Source organism: Ipomoea nil, unplaced genomic scaffold (assembly GCF_001879475.1).
Source record: "Ipomoea nil cultivar Tokyo-kokei standard unplaced genomic scaffold, Asagao_1.1 scaffold0980, whole genome shotgun sequence".
Taxonomy (NCBI): Eukaryota; Viridiplantae; Streptophyta; class Magnoliopsida; order Solanales; family Convolvulaceae; genus Ipomoea; species Ipomoea nil.
The window spans coordinates 2,989,153-3,002,157 of record NW_017617408.1 but is presented as its reverse complement, the minus strand read 5'-3'; the positions used below and the strand labels follow the sequence as shown (position 1 = coordinate 3,002,157).

Here is a 13,005-nt window from a genome sequence, read left to right as displayed (position 1 = left end):
ATTTCCCTAGCTCTTTGTTCAAACTTATGTCTTTGGCAGCTAGGCACAAGAGCAAAAGCTAGGCAACCAAAGACTTTGAGATGTTAATACTGTGGAACTTTATTAAACAAGACCTGGTATGGAATCTTGTCAATTAAGGCCACTGATGGAAACCTATTAATCAGATAGACAACATGCATAATGCAATCTCCCCAGAAAGACTCAGGTAGGTTAGATTGAAATCTAAGAGCCCTTGCTACTGACAGAATGTGGCCATGTTTCCTTTCAACAACACTGTTTTGTTGAGGAGTATAGACACAAGATTTTTTATGTACGATCCCCCTCCTTTGATAGAATTCTTCCATTAGAAACTCTTTGCCATTATCAGTCCTTAAACATTTTGTAGATTTGCCAAATTGTGTGTTAACCAGCTCATAGAAGTACTGTATAAGTTGTCTAACTTCATTCTTTCCTCTCATTAGATAAATCTAAGTAGCTCTACTGTGATCATCAACCAAAGTTAGGAAATAATGATGACCATAGATAGTGGGAGTGTGATAAGGTCCCCATATATCAGCATGCACTAGATCAAAACAGTTATTTGTGGTAGATAGACTATGCTGAAAAGGTAACCTTTTCTGTTTTGCAAAATGACAATTCTCACAAACAGTTGGCTTGTCATTACAGATCTTATTATATACATTATGCAAAAATCTAATTTTCCTTTCAGAGGCATGCCCTAGTCTTGCATGCCAAAAACTACACAGATTTACAACAGTTTTGGACTGAACAGGAACAGGAAACACAAGCTGATATAGGCCTTTCCTTAGCTCAGCTAGACCAATCATCTTCCCATGGTGTTGACGCTGTATAACACACTGATTAGAGTGGAACAACACTCTGCAATTTGAACCTCTTATCAATTCTCCCAAGGATATCAAGTTATAGTGAAAGTTGGGCACACACAAGACATTCATCAAGATCAATTCAGCAGAGAGTTGGATAGTCCCAACATGGGATACTTGAGTATTTTGTCCATTTGGTAAGTCAACATGCACACCCTCAGTTCTCTTAGGGTTCTGCAATAGATCAATATTGCACACAACATGATGTGTGGCTCCACTATCAAGAAACCAACATAGTTGATTCACTGCTAACTTGTTGCTACACAATTTACCTTCCATTCTTGCATCTGGGATGAAGTTGGCTGCTATAGCATTGACATGAGGGGTAGGTGTACCACTTAGAGGGGAACTACTGACTCTTTCATGCTGCATAAATTCCAAGAATCTCCTATAATCTTCATGATTAAAGACAGTACTATTATCTTAATTTTCAGGTTCTTGCAGAGAGGCCTGTACTTGATTTGTTGATGCCATACCCTTGTTTCTTGGCTTCCAACTAGGGGGATACCCATGCTTCTTGTAGCATTTCTCAATGGTATGCCCTGTATAACCACAGAAATTACACACTGGCTTCTGTTTTTGGTTGGAGAAAGACCTTCTGTTGTTCCCTTCAATCCTGGTGAAGAAAGCACTAGCACCTGTTGTGCCATCTGTTGGGGAGCTTGAGTCAAAATTGACTTGCCTCTCCTGTTGTGAGACCATGGAGAAAGCCTCACCAACATCAGGCAATGGCTTCATCAACATGATCTGTCTCTTGGTGTTTGAGAAGCCATCATTACGACCAATCAGAAAGGCTGAGAGCATGTCATTCTCTAGGTGAGATATGACTTTCTCAGAAAGATTTCTACCACATGCACAAGTTGGTGAGCACTCACAGGCAGGTACTGGCCTCAAAATGAGTTACTCGTCCCACAATAATTTCAGTTGAGTGAATTATTCGTTCACAGACAATGTACCTTGTTTGGTTTGATATATTTCAACTTGGATCTCGGCAATACGAAACACATCCTGTTGACTAAATCTCTTCTTCACATCTTTCCAAACCCCTTCTGCTGTGTTGATCCATAGAACACTTCTGCCAATCGTAGGGGAGAGGGCCCTAAGGATCCATGAGACAACCATGGTGTTGCACTGAACCCAGTAGAAGAATCTAGGATCGTTCTGAGTGAGAACTGGTTGCGATCCATCCACGATCACCATCTTGTTTTTGGATCTCAAAGTCATTTCCATGGCTCTCGCCCATGGATGGTAGTTCGATCGTCCTTCGAGTTGAGTTGTGACCAGCTGCAGGGAGGGACTCTCATTTGGATGAAGGAACAGAGGGTCGGTGCGATCTCTAGGATCAAAGGCGATCGGATTTGCAACAGGAACTGCTGTTGGAGTTGGAGCTAGGATGTTGTTCATTGGAGGTACTCCCTGGTTGGAGGTCGTTGCTTGCTGCACCATGTTAACACTGGGTGTTCGCCAAGCCATGATTATGGCTCTGATACCATTTCACGAAATGAAGAAGAAGGGTGAGAAAAACATAAAGATTTCATTCAACTTCCATCAAGGTTACAAAGAAGCTATATATACACAACTGCTACTAACTACTAACAGAAAGGTGGTGGTTGCTAAGGCTGTTAGGTTAGTTATAAGAAGTACTGTCCAAGTTGTTTCCTAGTGTATGAGTTGATAGGAGACGAAGAGACCTTCGTTTCCTGGCTGTGGAGACGAAGATCATCGTCTCCATGGCTGGAGACGAGGGTCTTCGTTTCCGGCCGATTTATTTTTAATTTTAATTAATTATTTTATTTAAAATTATTTTAAAATATTATTATTAAAATTGGTAACCGTCACGTCAGCATATTTCAGGTAAAACAAGTCATTTTGGATTTAATTGCATTATTTTGTATTGTTCAGGGACCTAATTGCATTGTTTTTTAGTTTGATGACCTAACTGCATTTTGGTGTGCAGTTGAGTGGCTTGACCCTTATTCCATTATTTAATAATGTACATTCAGTATACAAATAATATACTTTTAGTATATATATTAAATTGTATATTGAATTCATGATCCACACAGCTATGTAGATCATGGCCCACAATAATTTGTAGTTGTGATTGCTATAATATGAGATGGAGCCTTAATTTTATTGAAGGAAAAAGTGTCAAATTAGCCCTCTAAGTCAAGTGGATAGTGCAATTGGATCCCCTAAGTAAAAAAAAGCTTCATTCAAGTCCCCTAAACCGGTAAAATAGTTCAATTAAGTCCAAATTGACTTGTTTATCAGGTTAAATCTATGTAGTGTTGACACGTGTCCTTTTATTTTATTTTTTAAAATAAATGTTTTTTAATTAATTTTTTTGAAAACAAATTTTTTTTTATTTATTAAAAATTAAAAATATTATTTATTATAAATAAATTAATTAAAAAAAAACACGTTACGCTTCACAATCCCCAACACCCTCCGCCCCACGCCGCTCCACACCTCCAAGCTCCCCCTCCGGCCAACAAATCGCCGGAAAACACTCACCGGGTTCATCCTAAGCCTGAAACCTTTGGCTCTCTCCATGCCCACACAACACTATGTACTATGTAGTAAACTCGGAGGTTTCTAGAAGGATGAGAGAGAGATGGCGAGTGTGCCGGCAGGGCACTTGGCGGTGTACGTGGGGGAAGCGGAGGGCGCCAGTGTAGGGTGGTGGTGCCGGTGTTCTACTTCAACCACCCTCTGTTCGCGAATCTGCCCAGGGAGGCTAAGATGGTTTACGGGTTCGACCACCCCGGCGGGATCCAGATTCCCTGTAGGATATCGGAGTTTGAGAACGTGAAATCAAGAATTGCCGCCACCGCCGACGGTGATGCCCGCCGCGGCCGCCGGAGCTGGAGTTTCTGAATCGTCGATGGTTAACCGGTTCTGGTTTGATGGCCTAGACAAATTGTAGCAGTCATGCAGACTCCTTTTTCTTTTCTGTGTAGAAAAATTACAAAAATGCATGTCTTAATCCAGTTAAAAACTGTTCTGTAATCATCATAAATGGTGACAATCAGATTCAAAGAATCTGTTTCTTAAAAATATTTTTTTAATTAATTTATTAATTTATAATAAATAATATTTTTAATTTTTAATAAATAAAAAACATTTGTTTTAAAAAAAATAAAATAAAAAGGACACGTGTCAACACCACATAGATTTAACCTGATAAACAAGTCAATTTGGACTTAAATTGAACTATTTTACTGGTTTAAGAGACTTGAATGAAGCTTCTTTTACTTAGGAGACCCAATTACACTATCCACTTGACTTAGGGGGTCAATTTGACACTTTTCCCTTTATTGAAAAGAATTCTTTTCATTTTCATTTGTTGTAGTTACATGCATGTGAACGTTTTTTTTTTTTTTTTTTTTTTAAAGAAAACATGCATGTGTACGTTCATTATGTCATTTTCAAATTATGTCCGTAAATATTATTTTGATATATTTAATGCTTTCTATGAAATTAAATATCATGTAAAAACAACTATAATAAAGCTCATATTTTGTAGTTCAAAACCATACCAGATTAAATATATTGGTGCTTTCGTACTTCTCCAAACTGGAAATATAACACATTCTAATAGAATCATATTTTGTAATTTTTTTCAGTACACCGTGTATTGAATATTTTTAGCCTCATTTTATGTAATATATCCTCAGCTCGTCTATTTCTTTGCCGTGTAAAAGAAAGAATTTCAAAGCATACAAGTCTTTTTGTTGTCAAGAATTGACGACCTAGTCACTGACAACATTTATTACACGGTAAAGTTTTTGACGCCATTCAAACCCTATAAACAAGTAAGTCCTCTAAAAATAAAATTAACTGGAAAATCATGAATTTTTGTAAATTATTGACATTTAAGAAAAAAAAATTGAGAGAATTTAATGAGAAGAAAATTGAGATAGATTTTATGCGCTCCATAATTCCACAATCATCATCTTGGTTGAGTCGATCGGTCAGTTATAGACAATCTTAACTAGTTTATCTCCTTAAAATTTTTTACCAATTGTTATACTACAGACCAAGATCTACATTGGATTTTAGTATAGAAATTATGTGTCTGAACATATAATAAATTATGTGTCTATTACAATTAATATATTATATATATGCAGTTAACATATTAATTATGTGTTTGCCGTTAGTATATTATGTGTCTGTAGTTAATATTTTATATGTATCTTCAATTTATTTACATACACATAATTTGTTAACTGCATGCACATTATATGTTACCTGAAGATACATAATCTGATTCTTTTTGGATCATGGTCTACAATGCATACCGTCATTTACGGACTAAAATCACAAAGCAAATTTTACTCAGAAATCACATTCATCAAATGGTAGTTATGTGCTTTGTCACACATTAAAGTGTGGAAAGAAAAAGGAAAAGACCTCATATGGTCTGTGTTCAAACTTCAAATTTCTAAATTTATTCTCTGGCGTCTACTCGGGTCAAAGAAAAGTATGGAAAGATCAGAGAAAGGGAGAGTATATACCTGCATTGATTCTAGAGAATTTGATTTCAAGAAAATTGCAATAATAGATAGATAGATTCTCATAATTTTAGTTGGAGTCTATCAGTTATGAACAATTTATGTTAATTTATCTATTTACGATCCTTTGTTAGTTAAGGTCATAATAAAATCGACCACTTCAGCTGACTTCCAAATAACGGCTGTGCCGTAAATCAAAGTATAAAAAGAAAAAAGGAAAAGACCTTGTATTGTTTGTGTTCAAACTTCAAAATTTATTCTCTAACTTCTTATTCTCGGGTCAAAGAAAATTATAGAAAGAGAAAAGGACAGATTATAAAGTACCTATATTAATTAGAGATGTTCGTCTCTAGTGGATGAATACCTTGTAGAAAGCATGTGGGTTCCATTCACGACCAGGTCAAGTGTATTTGTCTTCATATTTATTAACCCCCTACTTACTCATCAACTTCAAATTTGTGCCAGCTAGAGACACTTATATAAATAGGCTATATATATAGTATTTAAACCATGCACCCAACAAAGAACTAGAAAATAAACATAGTAAGTGATGATGGGCACTTCTCAAATGCTTTGTTTTGTTATTCATGTTCTTCTTCTCTTTTCACTTTCTTTGGAGATGGCAACAGCTGAAAGAAGAGAGGGAAGAGCCCTTGTGAAGTGGAAGAACACCTTATTCAATACTCATGATGTTCTTTATTCATGGTCCATTGCTAATCTTGACAACGTTTGCTGGAACTGGACTGGCATCACCTGCGACAATGCTGGAGCTGTTTGTAAGGTAAAACTGGATAATTTAGGCCTCTCAGGTACACTTGAAAGTCTCGATTTCATTTCACTTCCAAACCTCACCCATTTTAGTCTCCATAATAATAGTTTCATTGGATCGATTCCATCTGCCATTGCGAACATCTCCCACCTAGTTTTCTTGAACCTAGGAGGAAACAAACTCAATGGTACTATTCCCTCCCAAATAAGCCACCTTCAACACCTTACTTACCTTTCCTTATCTTTTAATTCTTTGACTGGCCAAATTCCAGAAGCCATATTCTCAAATTTGAGCAAGCTTCAAACTTTTGATTGTGGGAGAAATCTACTCCAAGGGCCATTTCCTTCAAGTTCAATCAAGCTTTCCAATCTTAAACTTCTTGACCTAAGTGAAAACTATTTCTATGGTTCGATACCTCCAACAATTGGAAATCTAACCTCACTTAAATCCCTTTATTTGTTTCTCAATACATTTCATGGAAATATTCCTAAAGCAGTGTGCACTCTCCAATCCCTTGAGAGCCTCGATTTATCTAACAATACTTTGAGTGGTTTAATTCCTCAGTGTCTGGGAAATATAACCTCACTGAGGCATCTTAATCTCAGCTCAAATCTATTGCGGGGAAATATTCTCAGAACACTTTGCAATCTTCAATCACTCGAGTATCTCAATTTATCCAACAATACTTTGAGTGGTATGATTCCTCAGTGTCTGGGGAACGTAACCTCATTGAGATATCTTCATTTGATCTCCAACTTGTTGCAAGGAAATATTCCTGGTACACTTTGCAATCTTCCCTCCCTTGAGCATCTCACTTTATGTAACAATTCTTTGAGTGGTCGGATTCCACAATGTTTGGGAAATATATCGACTTTGAGATGCCTCACTATTAGCCACAATATGCTACAAGGGAATATTCCCAAAATGCTATGCAATCTCAAAAACTCTCTGATAGTACTATTTTTATCCAAAAATAGTTTGGGAGGTGCTATTCCACAATGCCTTGGGAAACTGAAAAATTTGATAACTTTAGATTTTTCTAAAAACCATCTTAGAGGCATGATAACTCCAACTCCAACCCTTGGGTATGCCACAAATTCCAGCTTGATTTATGAAACAAAGACATGGTTGTGCAGTTTGAGTTCCCTACAATGTCTTGATCTATCTGATAACAATTTAGATGGTCCATTGCCTTCCTGTTTAGAGAACTTTAGCAAGGAACTTAAGGTTATAAATTTAGCTAGAAATCAGTTTAATGGAACTATTCCAGGGTCATGCACAAAGAGAAACAACTTGTTGTATTTCAATTTGAATGGCAATCACTTGGAGGGGCCATTGCCCCGAGGCTTGGTAAATTGCAGCTCTCTTGAAGTTTTAGATCTTGGAAACAACAATTTAAGAGATTCATTCCCTCATTGGTTAGATACTCTTTCTGATTTACGTGTTCTTGTGTTGAGATCTAATCAATTTTATGGTGAAATATGCTCTTCTAACACTACGCTTCCATTCCTAAAGTTGCATATATTTGATATTTCACACAATAAGTTCACTGGTCCCTTGCCCAGACATTATATGGAGAACTTATATGCCATGCAACATGGCAATGTTGATGAAATATTGGATTATTATGATCGTTCAATAAGCTTGGTGTGGAAAGGGGAAGAACATCAGGTTTTGCATTATAATATTTGCACATCTCTTGATTTATCCAATAACTACTTCCATGGTGAGATTCCAAGATCTTTAGGAAGGCTTCATCTCATTCAGTTTCTTAATCTATCACACAACCAACTCACGGGCTATATTCCATCATCCTTGGGAAATTTAACCATTCTTGAGGTGTTGGATCTGTCGTCAAACCAACTAGTGGGTGAAATTCCTGAACAACTTTCAAGATTGACATTTCTAGATGTATTGAATCTCTCTTACAATCATCTTTCTGGTTCTATACCTCGTGGCCCACAGTTTGACACATTTAGCAGTAATTCCTATTTGGGAAACACGGAACTATGTGGATTCCCCTTAACTTTACCGTGTGGAGGTAAAGGTGAAGAGAAAACACAAGATGTGGAGGATTATTCCCAACATTTTCATATTGGATTTAGCTGGCGAAGTGTTGTTATTGGGTACTGTTGTGGCATACCATTTGGTATTGCCATAGAATATCTCATATTTAAGTATGGAAAGCCCCGATGGCCAGTAAGGTTAGTACATTGGGTCCAGAAGTGGAAGTGTAATAGTAAAGAAGGACCAGTCAGATGAAGCAATTCGGCAATCATGGTGCAATATAGTTTATCTTATTATATGCTTGTGGTTTTTATTTCATTTTATTTTATTTTATATATACTGTTTTGGACGTTGTAATTTTTGTTATTGTTGTGTGATAATTGTAGTGTGTGTTTAGTTTGTAACTCTTGTCAATTTGTTTGAAATGGAAAAATTCATTACTGTTACAATTGAAGATGCATATGAAAGTTGTTAGCTTTGATAATGTGTTAAATAATACTTTAGTTAATAAAATTTGTAAATCTCTAAACAATATATATTCATTATTTTATTATGCTCATTCAGTTTTCCACAACTAATCCAAAAAAAAAAAAAAAAAAAAAAAAAACATTTTAAATAAACAAAACCAGAGGAAGAAAAACACAACTACATAGGGTGCATGTGTGTGTACATATGTGTATTTATATGTATGATCAAATGAGATCAAAGTCATATCTAAAAAGTGAGGAATGATCTTAGTCGCTCATCAACGTTAATCAATGGTTAAAAATTCTAGTCAAAAAATATGGGTCAATTTTATAATTATTACAAATATTTATCATATTAGTTTTTACTTTTTACGTGGAAGCATGTTCTCACCTCAACACTTTGTGACAAGATCATAAAATATTTTTGATTGGATAATATAGAACTAAAGATAGAAATTTAAGACTTCTTAAATGATTCATAAGTCACCCAAAGATTAATCCTCATATGAGGTATTCCAGACCTTTATTAGAAAAATAGTCCAATGACCAGACACATTGTCATGTAGGGAAGGTTTAGAACTCAGAGAGTATATTCCCACTGATGGATCTCTGATCTCATGACCACACACTGCACATTATCAAGTACGGGAGAGGTTTAGAACTCATAGAGTATATGCCACTGATGGATCTCGGATCTCATGACTAGACACTGCACATTGTCAAGTATGAAAGAGGTTTAGAACTTAGAGAGTATATTTCCAGTGATGGATCTCGAATCTCAATGTTGCATTATGCTTACTGCCCAAAGGGTTAAGTCAAGCACACTTAGCCACAAAATTCTTTGGTTGTCTGGTTATCATATCCAAACATAAAACCAATTGGTGATAAGTAGGTGGTGGACATTAACCATTTAACCACATCCCTGAATTGTAAGCCTTAGCGCCACGTCTCGAATCGAGCAAGGGCTAAACTCGGCCAACCTGGCCGACGCCCAACGCCCAACAATCTCCCTCCTAGCACCCGCCGCAATCTTTGAACACCGAGTCCAGTTGTGCAGCATGCCTGACTCAGTCCTTAGCCCCCGTTCCCATTAATCTCCCTCCCAGGATTGGACTTGGCCCGACCAACGCCCACATCCCATCTAGGATTGGACTCGGCTTTTGCCTCGCCATCGATTCGAACCCGTGACATCGGCTCTAATACCAATTGATGGATCTCAGTGTTGCATTATGCTTACTTCCAACGGGGTCACCCATCTAGTGACTATTGTAAGTCAAGTACGCTTAACCATAGAGTTCTTTGGCTATCTAGTTGTCATACACAACTTAAAACCAATTTGTGATAAGTAGGTGGACATTAAACATTTAACCACATCCATCCATGGTATGTCACATCACCACGTCTCGAATCGAGCAAGGGCTGAACTCGGCCAACTCGACTGATGCCCAACACCCACAAAAACTATGTTTTTGATGTCTTTTAAAAATCAATGGTACTCAGAATACATATTATAATTTTGTCATGTACTTGTTTACTACCACTGGAGTACAATGTAACTATCATAGAAGACAATAATGAGACTCATACTACTTAATATGATGTTGTCATGTACTTCTACTGGAGTACAAGTAATGTTTTGCTTATAGAGCTTCACTTTGTGAAATAATACTGTATTGTACTGGTCATATTCAGAAACAGATTCAACATTCTGAAATCTCAAATTCAATTAAGGGTGAATTATAATATTTGTGTCGTAACAATCCTTCCAGGATTGACATAGAATTTGTGGATCCTCTTTGGATCAAATATTCATTATTAAGGTCTTAATCTATGGGGTATGATAACATACAACAAAATTAGTGCATTTAATTTACCTTCAGGGCAAAATTATATTCAAAATTAGGGACTATAATTTTGTTTAAATCCCAAGATATGAAGTAAGTCTAATATGTAAGACTCATGTTGCCAAGGACATTGTGGTCTAGTAGTGGCACCAAGTTACTCTCCCATATGGAAGTTTTGTTATCATATTTCCCACCCCAAATTTATGTTTTCAATTAAAGAAAGGAAATCTCATACTTAGGAAAGAAGTCAAAACTAGATTTAGAAAGGTTGCCTAGGTTAAATTTGAAAACTTTTTTCTTTCCTTTCTTTGGGCTAGCCGCCTATATATAATTTATAAATATCCCCGAAGGCATATTGTGACACCCCGTAATCCAAATTCTATTTAGGGATTAATTAAGTAATTAATCCTAATCCAATTGGTAATTTAATTTCTTTAAATTCCTGAAAATTCAATAGTCGGGGGCTAGTAATTGACTAGTCAACCCAAGTCAAGGTGTTGTACCTAAAGGTTTGAGAATAGTTCCCTTGTCTCCTTACACTTTTTCATCTTAGTAAGGGTAAAGAAGACTTTACACCTCATGTTTGTATCCAAGCTAACCTAAGGTCATTTCTCATTCTTCTCCTAACACACTCAAAACATAAAACTCTTCCTTCTCTCTAAAATTTAGCTAGCTTTCTCTCCAAGCTAAGTTTGAGCTTTCCAAGATCTTCAAAGTTTGTCTCCAAGATTCCACCTTTCCTACTCTTGAGCATCTAGGAGGGTAAGATCTATGTTCCTTTTGAATTTTCTAGAGCTTTCTAAGGTATCTTTTTCTAAAGATGAAATCTTTATGGTCTTTTGGTGTGTTCTTGAAGTGGGTTTGGAAGGTGAACCTTGTTAGGAGCTTTGAGAAGTGTTATAAGTGAAGGTTGAGTCTTCAAGAGGTAACCCATGCTTTACAAAATCTATTTTCATTACCTAGCTATATGATGATTTCTTGGATTCTACATGTGATTTTGCTAGGAAATGTGAGTGTTGATGCATTGCCTTGTGAAAATGCATATCTAGAGCTTGTTATTAGGGTTCTTGTATGCCATTGCTTGGCTATTCCTTTGATTCAAGTCATTTTGTTGTATTTGGTGAGATTTTGCATGTTTTGGACTTGAATTTGAGCTTGGTGTTGAAAATCCCCAAAGGGATTGTTTTGTTCAGGGTGTTGTACCCGCGGGCGGAACGACGGGTAGGGGTCCACCCGCCGCCCCACCCGCGGGGTACGTTGGTTGTGGGATGGTTCCCGCGGGTGGAACCACGATCGGGGGTCCACCCGTGGCCCCACCCGCGGGTACATATATGTTGGTTGGTGGGGATTTGTTCCCCGTGATTCTTTTGACTCTGTAATTGATGTTTTGACTTCCCAATGTTCTTTTGATGAACTATTTGAGTGTCTTCTTGATGTTTCGTATGTCTAGAACTATATGGTAGGATTCCATGTAGGTTTTGGTGTCTTTAATCGTGTTAAGTGTTCAACCTTTTGATTCGTTGAACCGTGATGAGTCTTGTGTGTTCTTCAGAACTATGTTTAGTTTACCCGTTTGATAAGTATGCTAGTTCGGTGTTTAAATGCTAGCGTGTGTGGTTTGTCTTTTCTATTGTGGATGATGACTTGTGTTAATCATCGTTGTTGTCGGATTGTGATCCTTTCCTTGTGAGTATGGTTTCATATCTTCGTTGTGATCCGTTGATTGATTCCTATGATGGTGTTGTGTGTGTGGCTGTACCTGTATTGCACGATTAATGGAATGGGACATTAGTCACCAAGGTATGGCAGTGGTCCTCGTGGTGGCCATGACGTGATTATGGAGTTTGTGACTTGTGTGTCGGGTTCACGCATTTCTTGGGAGGCACGTGTTGCCAAAGTGTGTGATCGGTACCCTCGTGTACTATGAATTGGTGGAATTGTTGGCGGTTGTCGGCGGATGGGGACGACGGTCCTCAGAGGGATAAGGCTAGACTTGGCTGTACAGGGGTCCGGGAGGTAATGGTTGGAACTAGCTATAAGGTTGGGGTAGCCATAAGGTTGGAACTGAGCATAAGGAAGGAATATTGTTTGTGACATGTGTTGTCACGAAGGCATGTATTGCCGATGTGTGTTTCTCTATTTGTGACATGTGTTGTCACAAAGACATGTGTTGCCAATGTGTATCTCTTTATTCTCTTGTGTTGAGCATGTCGGGTGATATTCTACTGAGTGATTGTAGAATATGCCTTGAGCCTTACTTGTGATGTCGTTGTTACGTCTTGATGTCTTGGGATGTGTTCCCTTATCCTTGTTGTGAGTGTATAGAGTCTGTGGTTGACTTCTATCTTGGGTTTTGAACTTATATATACAGTATTCCGTTTCGAAAATGATTTTGTATATACTATCTATGTATGATACTTAACATATATTGGTGAGTTACCAGCATCATTCGCTGACCGGGCGTCGTCCCATTTATTTATGTGCTTTTCAGGTCCCGAGTAGTGGCGACCGCGA

General features: G+C 37.3%; 1 protein-coding gene across 1 annotated transcript; it reads left to right on the top strand.

Annotated features, from left to right (window-relative positions):
- Window positions 1-6,023: 6,023 nt before the first annotated feature.
- On the top strand, window positions 6,024-8,435 carry LOC109179821 (receptor-like protein 12). The gene has a single exon (XM_019329300.1). The coding sequence runs from the start codon at window positions 6,024-6,026 to the stop codon at window positions 8,433-8,435; it is 2,412 nt and encodes an 803-aa protein (XP_019184845.1).
- The last annotated feature ends 4,570 nt before the right edge of the window (window positions 8,436-13,005 follow it).